This window comes from Taudactylus pleione, unplaced genomic scaffold, assembly GCF_031769625.1.
Source record: "Taudactylus pleione unplaced genomic scaffold, aTauple2 ptg000089l, whole genome shotgun sequence".
Classification (NCBI taxonomy): Eukaryota; Metazoa; Chordata; class Amphibia; order Anura; family Myobatrachidae; genus Taudactylus; species Taudactylus pleione.
Window position 1 is genome coordinate 5,207,482 of NW_028284491.1, and position 21,519 is coordinate 5,229,000.

The window sequence follows — 21,519 nt, forward strand, 5'->3', positions numbered from 1 at the left end:
CTGCCTTAAATATCCTCCTAAGGAGTGAGGTGAGATGGAAGATATGATTATGGGCCTGACGCAGTGTCAATGTTTTTGCAGTTGAGCACAGAGGCCTTTTGGTAAAGATGGCTGTACTGCACGACCCATAGGCTGCATGAGGGGTCGATGGTGCATCGATCAGTGGCAAACGCAGGATTTTGAAAGGGGGTTTCCAAATCCTTGGTTACCAAATGAAAATACATCTAGCCACAAATAAATAGATAGACAGACAGATAGATAGATAGATAGATAGATAGATAGAGTGTGATAGAAGCACTGGAGAAGTTATGGATGGCGTGTATTTGTGTCCCAGATTCCTGTAATATGTGTTAAAACCCCCAGGAGAAGTCTGTTGGATAAAGCAGACTAGAAATGTCGTCTTCTGTGAAAAGCCGGAATAGGTCCTGGGGTTGTGTATGTGAGGAGAGGGAAGGCTCCATCCACAGGCCACTCAAAGTGTTGTGCCTTTCAGCCTGGTAGCAGGTCATTAGGGCTTGCACCTGGAAATGGCTGTGATAAGCTGGGTTTAGTTGTGGCTGAGTGTCTCATACCTGGGAGAGCAGGCCCGCAGGTTAGCTTGCTCTGAGACACTGTTTGCTACAATCCAGAAGGTAATGTGGACGTAAGCTTATTTAGTGTTCGGTTAGTGAGGGAATTTAATGTCTAGTTAGAGCCCAGACGGGTTAGGATTTATTTTATGTTTTGTTTATTTGATTATTGGTGTTGCACAATAAAAACTGGCGCCGACCAGATTGAACGAAAAACCCACGACTGGAGTGCTGTTTCCTAGCTGCTGTGTGTAAGGAGGTGTCCATCTACCCCAGGAGAGGGACCTCTACGCCAATCATATCACAATAGATAGAAACAGCGTACACAGGATTTAGGACCACTAAAGTAAAATATACCACTCAGACTATAACGGGGTACACACACATTGACTGACACAGAAAGACACATACCCCTATCACTAAAAAACATAAATGCAGCAGGCAAATAAATACAGCCAGCAAGATTTATTAAAGACCCCCCTCCCCCAAGTAGTGTTCCCCACTTTGCAGTGCCCCCAATAGTAGTCCCCCTTATGCAGTGCCCCCAGTAGTGTCCTTTATATAGCGTCCCCAGTAGTAGTCCACCCTTTGCAGTGCCCCCAGTAGTGCCCCTTACATATTGCCCCCTGTAGTAGTCCCCCCTTTGCAGTGCCCCCAGTAGTGCCCCTTACATATTGCCCCCTGTAGTAGTCCCCCCTTTGCAGTGCCCCCAGTAGTAGTCCCCCCTATGCAGTGCCCCCAGTAGTGCCCCTTATATAGTGCCCCCAGTAGTAGTCCCCCCTATGCAGTGTCCCTTATATAGTGCCCCAGTAGTAGCCCCCCAGTAGTGCCCCCAGTAGTGCCCCCAGTATTTGCCCCAAAGTAGTGCCCCTTATATAGTGCCGCCAGTAGTAGTCCCTCCAGTAGTGCCCCTTATATAGTGTCCCAAGTAGTGTCCTCCTATTCAGTGCCCCCAGAATGGGAGACCCCTCTGATTCTCATTGGCTGCTAAAATAAACACACTATCGCCAGGTAGTACAAGCGTACTACCTGGTGCCGGTGGTGGTGTGTTTGTTAGTGTGCAGTGCGTAACGCACTCACTGCGGTTTGCACTACACTTAGTGATCGGCGGGCAGGGGGGGGTTTCTGGGTACTCAGAAACCCCCCGTGGTGCGCGCCTGTTGTTGCTGGAGTGTTCCTAACCACTAACAAATATGCACTGTGCTCAGATAATGGAAAGGGGGCGTCCCAGGGTTTGCTCAGCCTGTTACACACTATTGCACAAGGTGATGGCAGAAACTGGCATTTGCATATTTTTTCGATTGCAAAATTGCAGCTGCAATTGCATCCACCTCTGTATCAGGCCCTATATGCAATCCTCAGTAATATCTCTGAACATTGCTCACAGTGGTCACAAGCGGGTCGATGGTCCCCCACTGCGCATGCGCATGCCGGAGCCGGCATTTAGTGTTCCGGGCGCTCCGTCGCTACGGGTCTCGCACCAAAGCGGGGCAGCTGTCGATGGTGATTGACAGCTTGCCCTGTTTTGGAGGTAAGCAGGGGGGGTGGCTGGGCAAACGGAGGCGTTCCTGCAGGAACGCCTGCCGTTTGTGGGCGGCCCTACTGACATCACTCAATGTCAGTAGGTGGACTTCCTGCTCTATTAGAGCAGGAAGTCCACTGGGGCTAGCGGCCACGAGACCCTACTACAAGGGTCTCTTCGCAAGCCCGATGAAGACCATCGCGACCATCACCTGGCCGCTCGCATAAGCTGTGGGTGGTCACCCACAGCTATGCGAGCGGCCAGGAGGCCGTCTTTAAAAAAAAAAAGGGACGCCCTGACTCAGAGCGAGCGCTCTCAAAGAGCGTCTGGCTCTGAATCAGGCCCAGTGTTTCAGAATGTACCACTGAGCAAATGGATCAAACAATTCTCTTGTCTCTAATATGTCTCTAATAATACTTCTCCATCAATATATCAATCTACTATGCAAACAAACATCAATTGCTGATTTAGAGATTTTAACTAAAGAGAGCTGTAAAATTCCCATCTCAGTAATTTACTTAAAATGCATGAATGCACTGTTCAAGGCATCTTGGGATGTGTAGTTCAACAGTAGGGGGCGTTTCTTCGTGCATAGGGGATGTGGCCTCCCAACCAGAACGCCCGTGCCTACTACTTGGGGGGGGAGGGGGGGGGTGCAGGAGGTACCTGTGTGTAGTGCTGGCCGGCTCCCTCAGTGTCAGGAGTCGAGTGCTGCACTTAATGCTACAGTGCTGCACCCAGCTCCTGTCAGCGAGGAGGGAGTCTGCACCTTGGTGTCACCCCTCGTCAGGTGACACCCGGGTGCGGACCGCACCCCCCTTGTCAAGCCACTGTGTATATGAAATGTCTCTCTGTATCCATACCTGTCTCCCTGTCTCCCCATACTGTATATGATATAGACCACTCTGTCCCCCCCGAATGTCATCCTTTGTCCCCCCTCCCCCATATCTGTGTCTCTTACTTTAAAATGTCCCTACCATCTATGATCACAAACAGCCTGCAGTAAATCATTTTTGAGTTTTTAACTACCTGTGGGGTGCAATGCAATTACTGTTTATTCCTAATAACACTATAGCAATTTAAGAGAAACTAGCATACTGTACTGTAGGTCTGATTTGGATAAACTTCTACCAGACATATTTCTGGATCTTTGCAGCATTTAATACATACAGCTTGTTATGTTCAGTCATCTGTGAATTCATAGCATGCTGCCTGCGCGGCAGTAAACATAACCTATTGCTTATATTTACTTTGTGATTGCTCATTATATTAGACTGAATCAGAGCGTAAAAGCTTGTTGGAATAATATAAATTATGGAAAACATGTTAAAATTCACAAAAACTATTTTACATTATCCAATTTCCTACTAGGTATTACAATGTTTTATACTATGTAAGGAGGAGGTCGGGGAAGATCTGTTTCAGCCTGGGGTTGTTATAGATGACACAGACAGATATAATCTTGCTGAAAATAAACAGTCATGGTACAGTAAAGTTAGGTTCTCATGTTATTGCCAAACACTGTTTTGCACATTGTTTTCTAACGGGTTTAAAAGAGATGTATCATACAATACAGTAAATCAATAATAAGGTAGAATAAGGGCTGTTAGTTACAGTATATGTATTTGGGTTGTGCTAAATCCTGATTTTTCAGCTGTTTCAGTGTAAATTCTAGTATTGTCAAAGTTACATGTAGGGAGGTCATATAATATTAATATCAAGAATTATACTCATACTTTTCTACTCTCCTGGAATGGTCTGGGAGGCTCCCGAAAATTGGGTGGTGCTCCCAGCTGCCTGCAAGAGGGCAAGTCACTTGTCCCAGCCGCCACCATGCAAAATCCCCCCTCCCCCCTGCAACCGCCCATGGGCGCCGAGAGGGGGTGGGGAGTGGGTACAGTTTACCCGAGCCCGGGCTTGCTAGAGGAGCCCGGCGGGGCACGGGTCCAGTGTCGCCCTTCCCCTCCCTCACAGCAGCTCAGCACACAGCTTGTGCTGGGCTGCTGTGTGAGACTGCTCGCGGCTGCTGCAGCAGCCGGAGCAGTCTCCTATGGCTGTGGGGGGAGCGATCACACTGATCGTGCCCCCCCTGCTTAGCACCGGGCTGTGGGGCTTACAGCGCCCCCCTCCCCGGCACGCAGCGTCCAAGGGGGCGTGGCCACACCTCCCGTGATTAGGCCATGCCCCCTCCATTACCCACCGCACAGCGTCCAAGGGGGCGTGGCCACACCTCCCATGATTAGGCCATGCCCCCTCCATTACCCGGCCAGGCTCTCAACGGCCCTTCAACTGCCTACTTACTGAGTGAAAGTGCGCGGTCTGTGGGGCTGATATATAGATTCACGCTGCATCGTAGCCCCATCCCTTTGGTTTACAATGCCAGTAATCTCTGCATTGCATAGCGGGGGTCTGAGATGACTCGATCGTGACGCCATGCCCCCATACCGCCCACCATTGCCACCGCCATGTCCCCTGCTGCAATGACCTGGCTGCTTCTTCCGGAGCAGCCAGAAAGTTGACAAGTACGATTGCCTTAAAAGGTTGCACATTTGGCACCCATAACCAGAGGTGTAGCATGAAGAAGCACATGTTACACCTCACACCCCCTCCTCCCACTAAAGAATTTCCCCAAAGGGGTTGTGGCTGACATGTGAGGGCAAGTTGAAGTGGAAAACAAAAAACAGTCATAAATATTTAGCTGAATAATACTGTACATGCAGGAATTATTCATTGTTTTAATCAGATTTAGAATTAACAAATTTTAAATGAGACCTATTATAGAGATATTATGGGGCCTCTTTATCAAGTGATACTGCCCTTAAAATACTGTATATGGAAACTGCTGTTTCCCCACTTTTAAGGGCAGAATTAAGTGTCAAGGAAATATAACAAGATAGATAGCAGAAGATGCCGGAAATGTCTCCTGCTGTCCGGACGCCAGCCTTCGCATCAGCCTAGAAATCTATTGGGACGGAATCAGTATCCGCACAGCTTAGCTGTCTAACGCCATCCTCAGACAGCATATGACAGTTACATTCAATGGGGCAGCCTATTCATGGCCTGTATCTTTGCGACTTTCCTACGAAAAAAAAATCCCTATTGCCACAATATGCAGCAATAAGGATTCTTAGTGGGGCTGGCTGCATTACCAATAACAGATATAGGGGGATATGTATGTTTTATTGCAAATAAATTGAGATACATCTCCCCCCTATATGACTGCATACTGTAATTTTGATCGCCTGTATGGAGGAACAAGTATCCACTTAGACAGCTCTTCCGATAGAGCTGTCCCAGAGATGCTATTTACATGCATGTGCACGGCAGTCATATCCCTCTATGGGGATTTTGGCGATAAGAAGCCCACAGGCTTCTATAAGCAATGTTACACTTTGCTGCATGTGGGCATAGGGGTAGATGGAAGGAATAGGGAGAAACAGGAGAAATAAGGTGAAAAAACGGGGGGAGATGGGAAGTATAGGGGAAGACTAGTAGGAGATGGGAGGTATTGGGGAAGACTAGTGGGAGATGGGAGGTATTGGGAAAGAATATGAGGAGATGGGAGGTATTGGGGAAGAATAGAGGGAGACAGTAAGTATAGAGGAAGAATAGGAGGAGTTGGAAAGAATAGGGGGAAGAATAGGGGGAGACAGTAAGTATAGAGGAAGAATAGGAGGAGTTGGAAAGAATAGGGGGAAGAATAGGGGGAGACAGTAAGTATAGAGGAAGAATAGGAGGAGTTGGAAAGAATAGGGGGAAGAATAGGGGGAGACAGTAAGTATAGAGGAAGAATAGGAGGAGTTGGAAAGAATAGGGGGAAGAATAGTGGGAGATGGGAGGTATAGGGGAAGAATAGAGAGAGACGGCAGGAAGAGGGGAAAGGATAGGAGGTGGGCTGGAATAGTGGAAACAATATGGGGAAATTGGAGGAATTGGGGGAAAACAGTGGGACAAGGGATATATAGTGGAATATAGGGGATGACGGCAAGAATAGAGGGAAGAAGAGGGGGAGTTGGGAGGAATAGGGGAAGACGGGAGGTACAGTATAGAGGGAAAAGGCAGGAATAGGGGGAAGAATAGGAGGAGATGGCAGGAATAAAGAAAATAATAGGGGAGGATGGGAGACATAGGGGAAAGAATATATGGAGACAGGAGAAATAGAGGTAAGAATAAGGGGAAAAGGGAGGAATTGGGGAGATGGGAGAGAGATAGGAAGGTGGGGAAACAGAATACTAGTAATAACATCATAATCCACAGAACAAGCCTAAACATAAAAACTATATTTGGTAAGGGCAAATCTAAAGAACATGTGTCTATGAATGAGTCCCACCTGCTCCTTTTATGTTTTCTGATGTACAAAATAAATCCCTCACAGATAACCCTTATCCTACCTCATTAATAGTGTAATCCAGGCAGCTGTATCAGGGGCATCCCTTCTGCATTCCCCAGCGCTCAAACAATCTTCTTCCACATCCTGCTACACAGCTGCTAGATGCTACCAGGAAGGATAGCACCCTCCATGCAGCTGCAGGAAGATAATGTCACATCATGAAAGGAAGAAGCAAGGAGGATCTTCAGCCAGTCAGTATCCGGTATAGAGGCTGTCCTTCCCCTGCTGCTCACCAATCTTCTCCCCTGTACTGCTCGTGTCCCTCCCCTGCAGAGGTTAGATCCGCCCATCCTATGCAGTAATTACAGCTGCTGCCCGCTGACTGGGATCTTAAAATAGTGAGTGCAGAGCTGAGCAGCGATGCTCATGTTAGTGCCACTTGTTGACTTTACCAGCAGGACAGTGCACCCCATCTCTGCCTGCGCCCGGAGCTCTTGCTCCAGTTGCTCCACCCATGCTATGCCCCTGTCCATAACCATTCTTTTCTTGTTTCAAAGGTGCCTTATTCTAATCAGAATGTAAGGTAAGTGGTAACATCATAGGAAGGAGCCAGCGCCGAGAGGACAGTCCAGTGGGTATAAAGTACCTAGGCTTCCCTTGTTCACCCTTTGAGGCAGATTTTGTTAAGGTCACCAGCTGAGGCACATTAAAGGCTGGGCAAAGGGATTGCGTGGACTAATAGTATTCTCTGCGTCAACTTGTGGCACACTACTGGGTTGTGACTAATATAGATACCAGAGCAATAAGCAAGATACGTAGAATACACATAAGTCTAGAACAGCATCAGCTAACACACTACAAATAACATTGCAATGCATTTATTGCAAAAGACAAGAAAGTCTATAATACTGTATATGGCAAAAGATAAATTATAGCACTGAAAAAAATTACAGAATATATGTAGAGGAGGAGGAAAAAAAGTAAGGGAGAGGGGCAGTAAGGAGAGAGGAGAAACCAGACCATTCGGGGAAGCTAGGGGGAAGGGGTGAAAATATAATTTTAACTGTTATAGGAAAGTTATGTGTGTAAACTGAGCTAGGGCCATCGCTTGGGACTGAGAAATATAAGTCTAAAGCGGAATATGAGGGGACTCTGTGAATTCCATCCCTCTAAACCAAGTACCCGAAAACTCAGAGAACCTGTCTAGCGATGACATAATACAGTCATCCATTGATATAAACTAGTCTATACAAGTTAACCAGTCTCTGATAGAGGTAGGTGAGGAATATCTCCATCTAGCAAGGGCTTTAGCTGCATTATTCAAATGTTTGAGCAGTGATATATTTATTGTAACAGTGGCGATCGGAATTATAGAATCTTCATCGATAAATTATAATTTTCCACTAAATACGTAAGATGGAACGTGGGACCGCACTACATCTCTAGCAGGAAGCAGGAACTTTTTGTTAGCATTTACGAAGTAATGCCGGGGTTCTGTATCATCTACAAAGTAGTTATAATTGGATCTCTATTACAGAGATACTGGCAGAGCAAGCATCCCAGTATCATCTTAGCATCACATAGGCGTCTATGCAATTGTTACATGCTTTTATATAGCGGGGTTGTGTGTCAAACATTCCCTTGAGGAGTAATTTATATATAGTGATAGCGTGTCGCACATTATACCGATATTAATTCAAATGGGAGATTTTCTTCTGCTCATGTGTCGGAGTTGCACAGCGGAAGCTACCCTATTGTTACTGCATGGAGATGCAAAACAGATTTGAATGCAGGGTCTGTGCAATTAAGTGGGTGATCCCAGTAGGTAATAGGGTGGCTAAGCAGATAAGGGTGTGTCATAGTAATGTCGCTGTAAGCGGCTGCATCCAAAGACGCACAGCTGCTCAAACACAGTGGCGGCCTCGGGTGTGTTAGCACCCTGTGCAGGTCTATATGAGGGCGGCAATGCGCCCTGGCTGCACTGCTGCCCCTTCCCTCCCCCTGAGCTCAAACCTTCAACACCAGCAGCTGGGTCGATTACAGGCAGGTACAAGTTTCAATGGTGTGTCCGTAGGTGCACCAATGGCGCATCTAAAGACGCACCAAGATGGAAATTCATTGACGCAAGACTATGCAATTGGGCATCTCAGTATTAAGAAAATCGGCTGAATCATTGCCATAAGACGCAGACGTGGCCGCATCTGTGTGCTACTCTGAATCAGGTTCTTTGTTTTGTAATGCACTGTGATGGTCAGATGGTGGGAGATCTCCTAATGTGCAGATGCCACACTGCATATGTACAGATCTTGCTCTGTGAGATCGTTCACAGTACCCTGGATGCCGCAGCCGGATTGACAGGCTGTGTCTGTTTGGGGGCAAAATGTGGGCGGCACAGCAGCGGATCAGAGAAGTCGGCAGGAGTTGTCTATTTACACAAGATGCTGCCTGTGGCATTAATATATTTACCCACAGCAACTGCGTACAAATAAGCAGCGGCTGTGTGATATGCGTCCATCGCTGAATCAGGCCCACAAAACACATGTCCGCTGCCCAACACAATAGCTGCTGCTACTGACAATTCCTATTGTTCCGCATGTGCATGTTGTGCATCACTTGTTACTGGCCAGATGCACACGTTAGGTCACATACGCAGATGACTCTCTGCTGGTGACTGGCCGGTGGTGGCGTGATACCTGATGATGGGCATGTGGAGGAAGACTGTAGGTAAAAATAAGAAAATGAGAAACAGAGCGAGTACAAGAGCAAGGAACAGAGGGCCTGATTCAGAGCCAGACGCTATTTGCGGACGCTCGTTCATAAAAAGGGGCTGGCTATTTAAATTAAGCGCTCGCTCTTTGCGGTCTGTTGATGCCTCTGTGTCTGAACGAGCGAACAAAACATGCGCTCACTATTTAGGAAAAAACGCCCCCTGGCCGTTTGCATCCTACGTCATCTCCGCTATTTATTTGATTAATCGAGTAATCGAAAGGCGTATGAACTGCTCGCAGTGCTTGTGGTTGGATTTTCCTACCGCAATCATGCCAGCAGTTCAGGCTAAAAGACAACCAAGTGACGTGGCCAATGACGCTGCTTTGTTAATTATGCACACCCTTAAAACACCCGTTTTGACCTTTTGGCACGCCTGCGTTCGGATCTCCACTCCCCGTTTTCAAGCACCTTCCCCTGTTACCACCCACAAACACCTCATTCTGTCACTCAAATTAGCAGGCATTCGCTATTTTGCGAGCACACGATTTTCGACCGCACTGACTGGTTCGCGCATGCGTACTAAAACCCATACGCATGCACAGATGTGCGAACATCGCTCGGAGCGAACGAGCGGCCGCTTACGAGCGGCTCTGAATCAGGCCCAGAGGGGCAAGAGAGAAAGAGACTGGGGGCAGGCGGGACAGAGAGGGGCAGGAAGAGTGTCAAGGGGAAAAACAGCGAGACAGAGGAGGGGAAGATACAGGGGGTATATAGCGAGATGGAGTAGTTGGATAAAGAAAGAAGGGAATAAAAAAAGAGTAGAGAAGTGTGTCAGAGGGAGAAAAGAAACAGAAGGGGAAGGATATAGATAGTGAACAAATAACGTAGGAAGTGCGAGACAGAAGAGGAAAGAGACACAGTAGGAAATACATAGAAGACAGGTGGAAATAGAGAAATGAAGAAAAATCGGGACAACAGCTAGTTCTGCATGAGAATGTCACCATCCCCCACCTAAGTCAGATCATCTAATCACCTATAGGATTCAAATCACAATGATTTCTACTGTGTCTTCAATGATATCTAATGATATTTAACAGAAGAAATAAATAACAGCAATTATGACAAGTTTCTCATTTTATGGGCTTTCATTGTGCATAATTACAATATTGTTGATTTTGTAGGAAATTTTAATCGGGATGTTACTGTTACCATCCAAATTTTTCTAAGTTTCAATTCCCCAGCTGTCAAATTGCCTGAGGATTGGAGATGTTTCATGTTTGACGCCAATTAGCCTTGTCATTTCTTTAACAATAAACCAACTGCTGAACTTTCCGTTAGAAATGATACATTCATACAAGTCATTTTTTAGCTTCTCTTTGATGAGAAATGTTGACATCATTGAAATCTCATCTCTTCCCTCTATCTAAAGCATAAAGCTCACTATTGTTCTCAGGAAGGAATCTGACTTTCTCCATCTCTCTCGGATCTGCCCAAGCTCTCGTACAAAACCTGTTACATTGTTTGAAAATGCTCCGGTTCTATCAACTGTACAATGAAGAACTTTGGAAGCTAAAAACACCACAATTAAGTTGCTAAAATGGAACGATCCAAAGGCAGTGAGACATTTCCTTGTGTTAACCTTTTTAGGAACGAAGCAGAATTGAAAGTTATTTGGGCTTATATTGGGCAAAAGAACATAAAATATTTGCCTAGTTACTGAGTTGTATGTATGGACAGTGCATACCCAACTGCATTGAGTACTTGCACCTGTCCTACAGTACGTGCAAAATAGACACCTTCAAATAGCCGTATTTCTGCTTATGTCCAGCTACATAGCCCGCATTTAGGTGAACACGTCCTTACTGAACTTTGCTATGTGAGAACACCCCATGCCAACCCAGATGCTTCTCTTCAGAGTGATGTAAGTTGGGGTGAAAATACGTGTGTGTCTCCCTTGCCTGCATTTGCACTTGCCTATTTTCTGCACATGCCCAGTGCGAATTCATGCATGCGCATTCCACAAGCAGCAATGCAGTCAGTTCCCTTCATGGCCAATTGGCACATGTGACATGGAATTCCTTTCAATGTTATATTTCTTAGGGGGGAACCATTAGAGCTTCCCTTTGGCAGAATAGCTGACTAAAATGCTTTATATTTATAGGTATTCTATAACAATTTATTACGGAAATAGTTTTCAATGATTCATTCCTTAGTTAGTTTATGCAATTAGTGCTACCTCAGATACTTACCCCCAACACACAATCAGTTACATAATCAGCTACATTTCCCAATAATATGAATAGGAAATATAAGATCTAACACAGTGATAGGGTCCAAGGACAAAGGTCTGCATTTTAGTTGCCTTCATATTGCTCTGCCAATGAGCATATACAAACCCTTAGGGCTGATACAGAGGTGGGCGCTATTGCAGCCGCAGTTACGTTTTGTTTGTGGAGTTGCAGTGGTAGCCAGTAATAAGCAACTGCTAGTTTCAGCCGTCTCCTAATACACTAGGGTGCGGGGGACTGCGCAAGCCCTGAGACGCCCACTTTCAAAGCCCATGGACAGTGCAAATCTGCTGGTGGTTCCAAATGGCCCACCGTCACATTTATCATTGACACGTACATCAGCCTATGTCAGATGCAGAATCTCCTGAAATTCCTCTGCACATGGCATCTGTGGCTCGCCGTTTGGTAATGCAGCAGCGTTCACTGATAGGCCCATGCCACTCCCATAACATGCCCCTGTTGGCATTAGAACTGGCGGCACAAGACTATGAGCATTCCTGGTAGCTGGCCTGAAGTGAACGCATGAAAAGGCCCTTCTTTTTCTTGCGTTCACTTCAGGACACCTACTAGAAATGCTCATAGTCTTGTGCCGCCAGTTCTAATGCCAACAATAGTGTTTGCAACAGCAAACTCTGTGTATACTCAGGGGAACATAAGCACCATACGTGACTTTTTGTGCATGCGCAGTAGCAAATAATCAGAACCATGCTGCACTGCAGGTGAGGCAGATTTAAAATGTGTAGAGAGACTTAGGTTTAATAGAGACGTGTCCAGACTGAAGTCTATACTGCAGTGTAAAAATAAAGCTGTCCAGTATTTGTGGGTTAAATGCAAAAGCAGCCAGTATCTATCCTCCATGCACAAACAAACAAACAACCACTTGTATTTGCACCTCTTGAATTGCAACAAGTAACTTTGTTCCAGTTATACTATGGAGAGGCCATTGTGCTGGTCACACTCATATTTAGATTTGGATGTTTGGTCTTCTTGATCTTACTCTGATTTGCGCACAGTCATGGCGAGCCCACTGCTCAGCTACATCCACTTTCTGGTGAAGCCCCATTCACACTAAAGCTGGGTACACACTAGTGACTAGAGTAGATGATATGTCGTCCAATCCTGCGGATCACAGCGACATATTGGGTACATCGTCTAGTATGTACCCATGATATGTGCGCTCCCGCAGGTCGTTAATGACATCCCCCATCGGCCCTACTGCAGGGCTGACAGGGGATCTCACTAATGATGATGCAATGCTGCAGAATGTAGCATGGCGCATCCCTCCCCCGTCTGACCCGGCATCGGCAAGTGTATAAGCCGGGGGAGAGGCTTGGGGGCAGCACAGCAGCTCGGGGAATGCTGGGCATGTTCCCAGAGTGATGGAACCAGGCATGAAACCACGCGCCTTTAAATGAGGACACGCCCCTTTACACAAGGCCACACTCATTATGTTGGGAAGTAGCAGCAGAATAGGCCTATCCTGTGGAAATTGATTGAATAAATTGACAATATTTTTTTAATTCAACCTCTCATGTGGCACTGCTGTAATTTTCAATAACTTGTCACATCTCTGCCTGTGTATTCACATGATTGCCTTCAGATCTGCCACTGCAAGATATATATAGTGACCTTTTTACTTATTCCCACGAAAAGTGGGACTAGCATAACGAGACAAGTGGCACAAGACTGGAATAAAGACTGGTACTAATCCCAGAAGAAAGGATATCCATGTATTTTATGCACCCTCTGAGATCAGTGGAGAATCATTATATGCGATCTCATTTCAGTATCATAGAGCTCAACGCTTAATGTGTAAGAGCAATCCATAGAAATGCTAGTAATTTAAAACTACATATTTTTTATATAGCTCTTGTTGATCTAAACAAAGGTAACACCATGGACGGGATGCATGACGCATCCCACCACCCATCGCATGTATGCCGAGTTGATTACACTGGTATGCATGAAAGAAAGCATAAAGGACCGCTCTCTCGGTAAGAGCTGTCCTTTATGAATGAGGGACTTCCGGGTCTATGACCCTAAAGTCCCTCTGATGTCATTCTGCGAATGCATTGAATGTCACATGTGCCTCAGGGGGTGCTGGGAGGCATCGGATTGGATCCCTCTCACAGCACTTTGCGGAGAGAAGCCCACAGGCTTCTATAGGGCAACGCCATCAGAAGATGGCATTACCCATCGCATCCAAGCATTCCGGGGCTTGGTGCATAAGAAATGCGGTCAAACCCGCGTTTTCGGGATTTGACTGCATTTCTCCCATTGCTGCATCCCGCCCCGTATCTGAGTGATTTAGGGACCTATTTATCACTCAATATTTGTGGCATATTTGTGAAAAACATCAGTTTTCGGAGGGCACCCGAATATATTAAGGATCCCCCAAATGTATGAAGGAGGGACTGCAGCAGATATATCTGATATCTGCTACACTCCCTCCATTTCTGAGAGCAGTCACAGCCTCCAGTCTATGGGGACTGCAAAACTGTCAGATTTACCAAACTCTGGAATGCAAAGCATTCTGAAGTGTGGTCCCGGCAGCTAATGCCGTCTGTAGTGGATAAATCATGCTGTGATGTAAGAGGTGCAAGTACAATATTGTTATTAGTCATGGAACATATTGTCTTGTACACAGGGGTGCAGAGAGGGGGGTACTAAGTACCCGGGCCTCTTGGAGGGGCCTGGCGGTGGACTGTGCCAGCTGCTGATGGGGACAAAGGAACCCCTCTGCTGAGCGTGGATCATGTGCACGGCATCCATTCACAGTTTGCTCTGCTAAGAAGTGCAGCGGGTGAGAGGGGGATTCCCAACCCCCCCAGCTCCCCCACCACCACCACCACCACTGCGGGACACTGCCTGGAAAGTGGGACTATCCCAACAAAATTGAGACAGTTGGGAGGTGTGGATAAGTGATAGTTAGATTCTTATTGGATGATATGAGCATTGGGCAACACTTTTTTAGAAGATTTAAATAATTCCCCTTATTAATTACTTGTACTTCCTGTCCCAGCAGCAGTGATTAAGCACTATAAATGCTAACGCTTTCACCTGCCTCGTTTGGATTCTTCCACTCTTCTCATAATGAAGTTTTTCATAGTAAACATATATAACTATGTAGAAACAATATAAAAATTGTTGTAGCTTACACCAACAACATAATGGGCAACCTACCTACAGTAGTAACATATTTATACTCCAGGATATCCCAAGTGTCAAAAAACAAACTGTGTCTTGCAGGCATTGGCGAGACTACCCAATGTTTTAAAGTGGCAATCATTTAAAAAACACATCCAGGTTGGTTTTGCCATCAAAATAATTGCCTCTTTAAAACATTGGGCAGACTCTCCGAAATCCTGCTAATTTCAGAAAGTTGCAGACATTTCCCCCCAAATGTTGCTATGTAAAAAAAGTTTTTTTCCACAGTTGCGCACAGCAAATAAATAATTACACGCAGGATATGATGACGAGAAACATGGTTTGGGTGTTCTCTATATGCATACAGTCCTGAATTTTGGCTTAAATCAATGCGAAATAAACAGAATCTTACTGGAACAAAGCTGTCGGGACCACATTCTTCTCCACGGTACTTGCAGCTTAGGAGCATCTCATTGATGTCATGTCCAGTGCGGTCATAGAACTCTTTCATATTAAACGGCTTCGGTTTAAAGTTGCGGAAGTTGGCTTTATCTTGCAGGATTTCCATTACTTTCTCATCTGCAAGGTGAGAGTCTGGAAGCTCATAGCTGGGAAGAAATTATAAAGATCACATGTAGTGAGTGACAAAGAAAACGAGAAGAGATTAATATATATATATATGAGTTTCTCAGGTCTAGTCATCAAGTACCCCCAGCACACAGGTCATGTTTTTCCTTCTCAAATAGATTCAATTAGATGAAATCTAATTGAAAATATGTGCATGATGAAGAATATCCTTACAGCATGACATGTTGTGGTACCTAAAGTGTACTGATCACAAACACATTAAACTCACATTATTTGAACTAACAACATAAGAATATACATTTGTCACATGTATTGTTTTTCTGCTGTGCAATGTCTACCCATTGTAATTCAGGGGACTATATATTGTGATATAATGGTACAGGCCTTGGTCAACCCTTTGCACATGAAACAGGCACCGTAGAGAGGAGGAGTACTTGCTACCTATGTAATGTGTGCGGTGACCCATTTTGTTACCTAGCGAGCACTGGAACAATTAATTTGAATTTGGTTGGCACTTGGCACAGATCCCACCAGCCCGGGGTCGTGTAACTTTGATAAGTGGACACGCCATGTTCCCAGTGTCTATACATTTTATTTTGTCAGAGTTGAAGTGTCTTAAACATCACTTTCAGTTAACTATTCTAGCGAAAATCTAAGCTATGGGATCCACTGTTTTAGAATTATTTTTTTTTTGAGTCCTACTCCTAAAAATAATCAGCCCACAAAGACTGTCCCTGTTTCCATATGATTACAGGTGAATAAATGTAATACCAAGGGGAAGAATCAATTAACCATAGGTTTTCTATGGGCAGTCTTTTCTCTCTCTGTAAAGTGACCAGAGCTATACTATCAGAGACACGGGATTATCCAGTCAGCAGCCCTGAGAGAGAATTTTAATCTTATTTCTGCTTGAACCTAAATAGACAAGGGATTGCCGAATTGCCCAAAGTCTGTTTGATTTAAGCCCATTGGAAATGATAATAATAAATCCAAAACCTTTTTGCATATGATCTATACTGTGGCTTTCTTGTTGTTTTCTCCTAGCTTGTATGCCTCCATTACATTATATATTACAACTAGAGATGTGTGCTGGCCCCCATGTTTCGATTTTGGTTCTAATTCATCATCATGTTTTAGTTATGGTTTTGGCAAAACCACCCTCAAGTGTTGTAGTTCGGATTCGGTTTTGGAGTCTTTAAAAATCAATAAAAGATCGAAAGTAAAAACCCAGCTAAAATCATGCAATCTGGACCAGTTTACATGCAATCCAAAACCTAAAATTGTTTTTTAAATCCAAGTTCTGTACTGACAACAGTCCGAAGCTGAAGTGGGACTCGATTAAAAAAAATTCCGAAGTGGGACTCGATTCGACTCGGAAACTCAAATTGACTCCGGAGTGGGACTCGATTCAACTCGGAACGTCAGATTGATTCCGGAGTGGGATTTCGAGTCGACTCGGAACCTCAAATTAATTCCGGAGTGCAAGTCGATTCGACTCGGAAACTCAAATTTATCCCGGAGTGGGACTTGAATCGACTCGGAACCTCAAATTGATTCCGGAGTGGGACTCGATTCGACTCGGAACCCCTAAGTTCGGGTGTGTTTGTATTTCGAGACAACCGAACCACACCTCTCTATTTGCAATATATTCAACATTGTGGCCTTGATCCAATTTATGCCACACATGCGTAAACTACCGTTAAAAAGTTTGGGGTCACTTAAAAATGTCCTTATTTTTGAAAGAAAAGCACTGTTTTTTCAATGATGATAACATTAAATTAATCAGAAATACATTCTATACATTGTTAATGTGGCAAATGACTATACTAGCTGCAAACGACCGGTTTTTAAAGGAATATCTACATAGGTGTATAGAGGCCCATTTCCAGCAACCATCACTCCAGTGTTCTAATGGTACATTGTGTTTGCTAAGCGCGTTAGAAGACTAATGGATGATTAGAAAATCCTTGAAAACCCTTGTGCAATTATGTTAGCACAGCTGAAAATGGGTTTGCTCTTTAGAGAAGCTATAAAACTGGCCTTCCTTTGAGCAAGTTGAGTATCTGGAGCATCACATTTTTGGGTTTGATTATACTCTCCAAATTGCCAGAAAAAGAGAACTTTCATGTGAAACTCGACAGTATATTCTTGTTCTTAGAAATTAAGGCTATTCCATGCGAGAACTTGCCAAGAAACTGAACATTTCCTACAACGGTGTGCACTACTCCCTTCAGAGAACAGCACAAACAGGCTCTAACCAGAGTAAAAAGAGGCCCTGATGCACAACTGTGCAAGAAGACAAGAACATTAGAGTCTCTAGTTTGAGAAATAGATGCCTCACAAGTCCTCAACAGGCAGCTTCATTAAATGGTACCCGCAAAACACCAGTGTCAACGTCTACTGTGAAGAGACGACTCTGGGATGCTGGCCTTCTAGGCAGTGGCCAAGAAAAAGCCATATCTGAGACTGGCCAATAAAAGGAAAAGATTAATATGGGCAAAAGAACACAGACATTGGACAGAGGAAGATTGGAAAAAAGTGTTATGGACAGACGAATCGAAGTTTGAGGTGTTTGGATCACAAAGAAGAACATTTGTGAGACGCAGAACAAGTGAAAAGATGCTGGGAGAGTGCCTGACGCCATCAGTCAAGCATGGTGTAGGTAATGTGATGTTCTGGGGCTGCTTTGGTGCTGGTAAAGTGGGAAATTTATACAAGATAAAAGGGATTTTCAATAAGGAAGGCTATCACTCCATTTTGCAATGCCATGCCATACCCTGTGGACAGCGCTTGATTGGAGCCAATTTCCTCCTCCAACAGGACAATGACCCAAAGCACAACTCCAAATTATGCAAGAACTATTTAGGGAAGAAGCAGGCAGCTGGTATTCTGTCCGTAATGGAGAGGCCAGCGCAGTCACCAGATCTCAACCCCATTGAGCTGTTGTGGGAGCAGCTTGACCGTATGGTACGCAAGAAGTGCCCATCAAGCCAATCCAACTTGTGGGAGGTGCTTCAGGAAGCGTGGGGTGAAATTTCTTCAGATTACCTCAACAAATTAACAGCTAGAATGCCAAAGGTCTGCAATGCTGTAATTGCTGCAAAAGGAGCATTCTTTGCCGAAGGCAAAGTTTGAAGGACAAAATTATTATTTAAAATAAAAATCATTATTTCTAACCTTGCCAATGTCTTGACTATATGTTCTATTCATTTTACAAACTCATTTGATAAATAAAAGTCAGTTTTCATGTACAACATGAAATTGTCTGGGTGACCCCAAACTTTTGAACGGTAGTGTACATTTACAATTATGTTTCCATATATACCACTTATAAATACAGATACAGGGGCTTGAATATAGTAGGTAGAATTCTCCTTCTATATGAATAATAATAAAACATTTTGCTGAAATATACACGATATGCATATTCTAAGGGAGGCGAACAGTGAATGGGAAATACAACAGAGGCCCCAAAATGTTTGGCAACACCTTTATGAAAAGTGGTCGCAGCCCCTTGTCATGCACGTCCTACAAGCCCTACTGAGACCTGCACTTGTTCTGATCCCCCAATAAATGTTGGGAAGTGTGCGCAATAATACACCAGAGTCCAGGGGGTTTATTTATATATGGGAAAGATTTTATATATATATATATATATATATATATATATATTAGGGGTGTGCACCGGCCACTTTTCGTGTTTTGTGTTTTGGTTTTGGATCTGGATCTTTCTTCGTGTTTTGGATCTGGATTGGTTTTGCCAAAACCACCCTTCCGTGTTTTGGGTTCTGGGTTTTGTGTTTTGGATCTGTATTTTTTTTTTAAAAGCATAAAAACAGCTAAAATCACAGAATTTGTTGGTTTCTCTGCTCCTATACTATTATTAACCTCAATAACCTTAATTTCCACTCATTTCCAGTCTATTCTGAACACCTCACACCTCACAATAGTTTTTTCATGTCCAAAAGGTTGCACCGAGGTAGCTGGATGACTATGCTAAGCGACACGAGTGGGCGGCACAAACACGTGACCCATCTAGGAGTGACACTGCAGTGGCAGACAGGATGGCAGTTAGAAAAACTAGGCCCCAAACTGTACATAATGCAAAGAAAAAAAAGAAGTGCAAGATGGAATTGTCCTTGGGCCCTCCCACCCACCCTTATGTTGTATAAACAGGACATGCACACTTTAACAAATCAATCATTTCAGCGCCAGGGTCTGTCACACAACTGTGGCTGAAATGATTGGTTCGTTTGGGCCCCCACAAAACAAGCTGGCAATTAATGTGTCCCTGCACAAACTGGCTCTACGGAGGCAAGATGTCATCCTCATCCTCCTCATCCACCGATTCCTCACCCTCTTCAGTGTGTACATCCTCATCCTCACAAAGTATTAACTCGTCCCCACTTGAATCCACCACCACAGGTCCCTCTGTACCTTCTGGAGGCTGGTCTGCCTGGAAGAGCTGATAATTCATTTTGATGAACATCATCTTCTCCACATTCTGTGGAAGCAACCTCCTACGCCTTTCGCTGACAAGGTTCCCGGCTGCACTAAACACTCTTTCGGAGTACACACTGGAGGGGGGGCAACTCAGGTAAAATAGAGCCAGCTTGTACAGGGGCCTCCAAATTGCCTCTTTTTCCTGCCAGTACAGGTATGGACTGTCTGACATGCCTACTTGGATGCTGTCACCGATGTAATCCTCCACCATTCTGTCAATGGTGACAGTATCATATGCAGTGACAGTAGACATGTCAGAAATTGTTGCCAGGTCCTTCAGTCCGGACCAGATGTCCAAACTTGGTCCTGCCTGCCCTGCATCACCGCCAGCGGGTTGCTTAGGATACCTAAGTTTTTTCCTGGCAGCCCCAGTTGCGGGAGAAAATGAAGAAGGAGCCATTGACGTGTCACGTTCCGCTTCAGCTGACAGTGTGTTCACCAGCAGGTCTTTGCACCTCTGCAGGCTTGTGTCGGCCGGAAAGAGAGACACCACATAGGCTTTAAACCTAGGATCAAGCACGGTGGCCAAAATGTAGTGGTCTGATTTCAACAGATTGACCACCCTGGAATCCTGGCAAAGCGAATGAAGGGCTTCATCCACAAGTCCCACATGCCGAGCGGAATCGCTCCGTCTTAGCTCCTCCTTCACTTTCTCCAGCTGCTTCTGCAAAAGCCTGATGAGGGGAATGACCTGACTCAAGCTGGCTGTGTCTGAACTGACTTCACGTGTGGCAAGTTCGAAGGGCTGGAGAACCTTGCACAACACGGAAATCATTCTCCACTGCGCTTGAGTCAGGTGCATACCCCCTCCTTTGCCTATGTCATAGGTGGATGTATAGGCTTGTATGGCCTTTTGCTGCTCCTCCATCCTCTGAAGCATATAGAGGGTTGAGTTCCACCGCGTCACAACCTCTTGCTTCAGGTGATGGCGGGGCAGGTTCAAGAGTGTTTGCTGGCGCTCCAGTCTTCGGCACGCAGTCGCTGAATGGCGAAAGTGGCCAGAAATTTTTCGGGCCACCCAAAGCGTCTCCTGCACGCCCCTGTCGCTTTTCAGAAAATTCTGCACCACCAAGTTTATTGTGTGAGCAAAACATGGGACGTGCTGGAATTTGCCCAGATGTAATGCCCGCACAATATTGGTGGCGTTGTCAGATATCACAAATCCCCAGGAGAGTCTAAGTGGGGTAAGCCACTGGGCGATGATTTCCCTCAGTTTCTCTAAGAGGTTGTCGGCGGTGTGCCTCTTACTGAAACCGGTGATACACAGCGTAGCCTGCCTTGTAACGAGCTGGCATTTCTGAGATGCTGCTACTGGTGACGCTGCTGCTGTTGCTGCGTAAGGTGATACATCTACCCAGTGGGCTGTCACAGTCATATAGTCCTTAGTCTGCCCTGTTCCACTTGTCCACATGTCCGTGGTTAAGTGGACATTGTGTACAACGGCATTTTTCAGGACACTGAGGACACTTTTTCTGACGTTTCTGTACAGTCTCGGTATCGCCTGCCTAGTGAAGTGGAATCTAGACGGGATTTGGAACCGGGGACACACTACCTCCATCAATTGTCTAAATCCCACTGCACTAATGGCGGATACCGGACGCACGTCTAACACCAACATAGCAGTCAAGGCCTCAGTTATACGTTTTGCTTCAGGATGACTGCTGTCGTACTTCATCCTCCTCGCTAAGGACTGTTGGAGGGTCAATTGTTTAGTAAAAGTAGTGGTGTTCCTACTTCCTCTCTGGGATGATGAACGACTCCCAGCAGCAGCAACAGCAGCAGCGGCAGCAGTAGGCGTAGCAATGCAGGATCCTCCGGAGGAATCCCGGATAGGAGAGTCAGTCATGCCAGTGACATGGCCTG

General features: G+C 45.3%; 1 protein-coding gene across 4 annotated transcripts in view; it reads right to left on the reverse strand.

Moving 5' to 3' along the window:
* The window catches only part of ASIC1 (acid sensing ion channel subunit 1), a 253,922-nt gene that overhangs the window by 173,201 nt on the left and 59,202 nt on the right, over nucleotides 1–21,519 (reverse strand). For all 4 annotated transcript variants that reach the window (XM_088469136.1, XM_088469131.1, XM_088469135.1 and 1 more), the window contains exon 3: nucleotides 14,978–15,173. In XM_088469136.1, coding sequence (XP_088325262.1) covers nucleotides 14,978–15,173 — 196 coding nt within the window. The remainder of the gene's footprint in view (nucleotides 1–14,977; nucleotides 15,174–21,519) is intronic.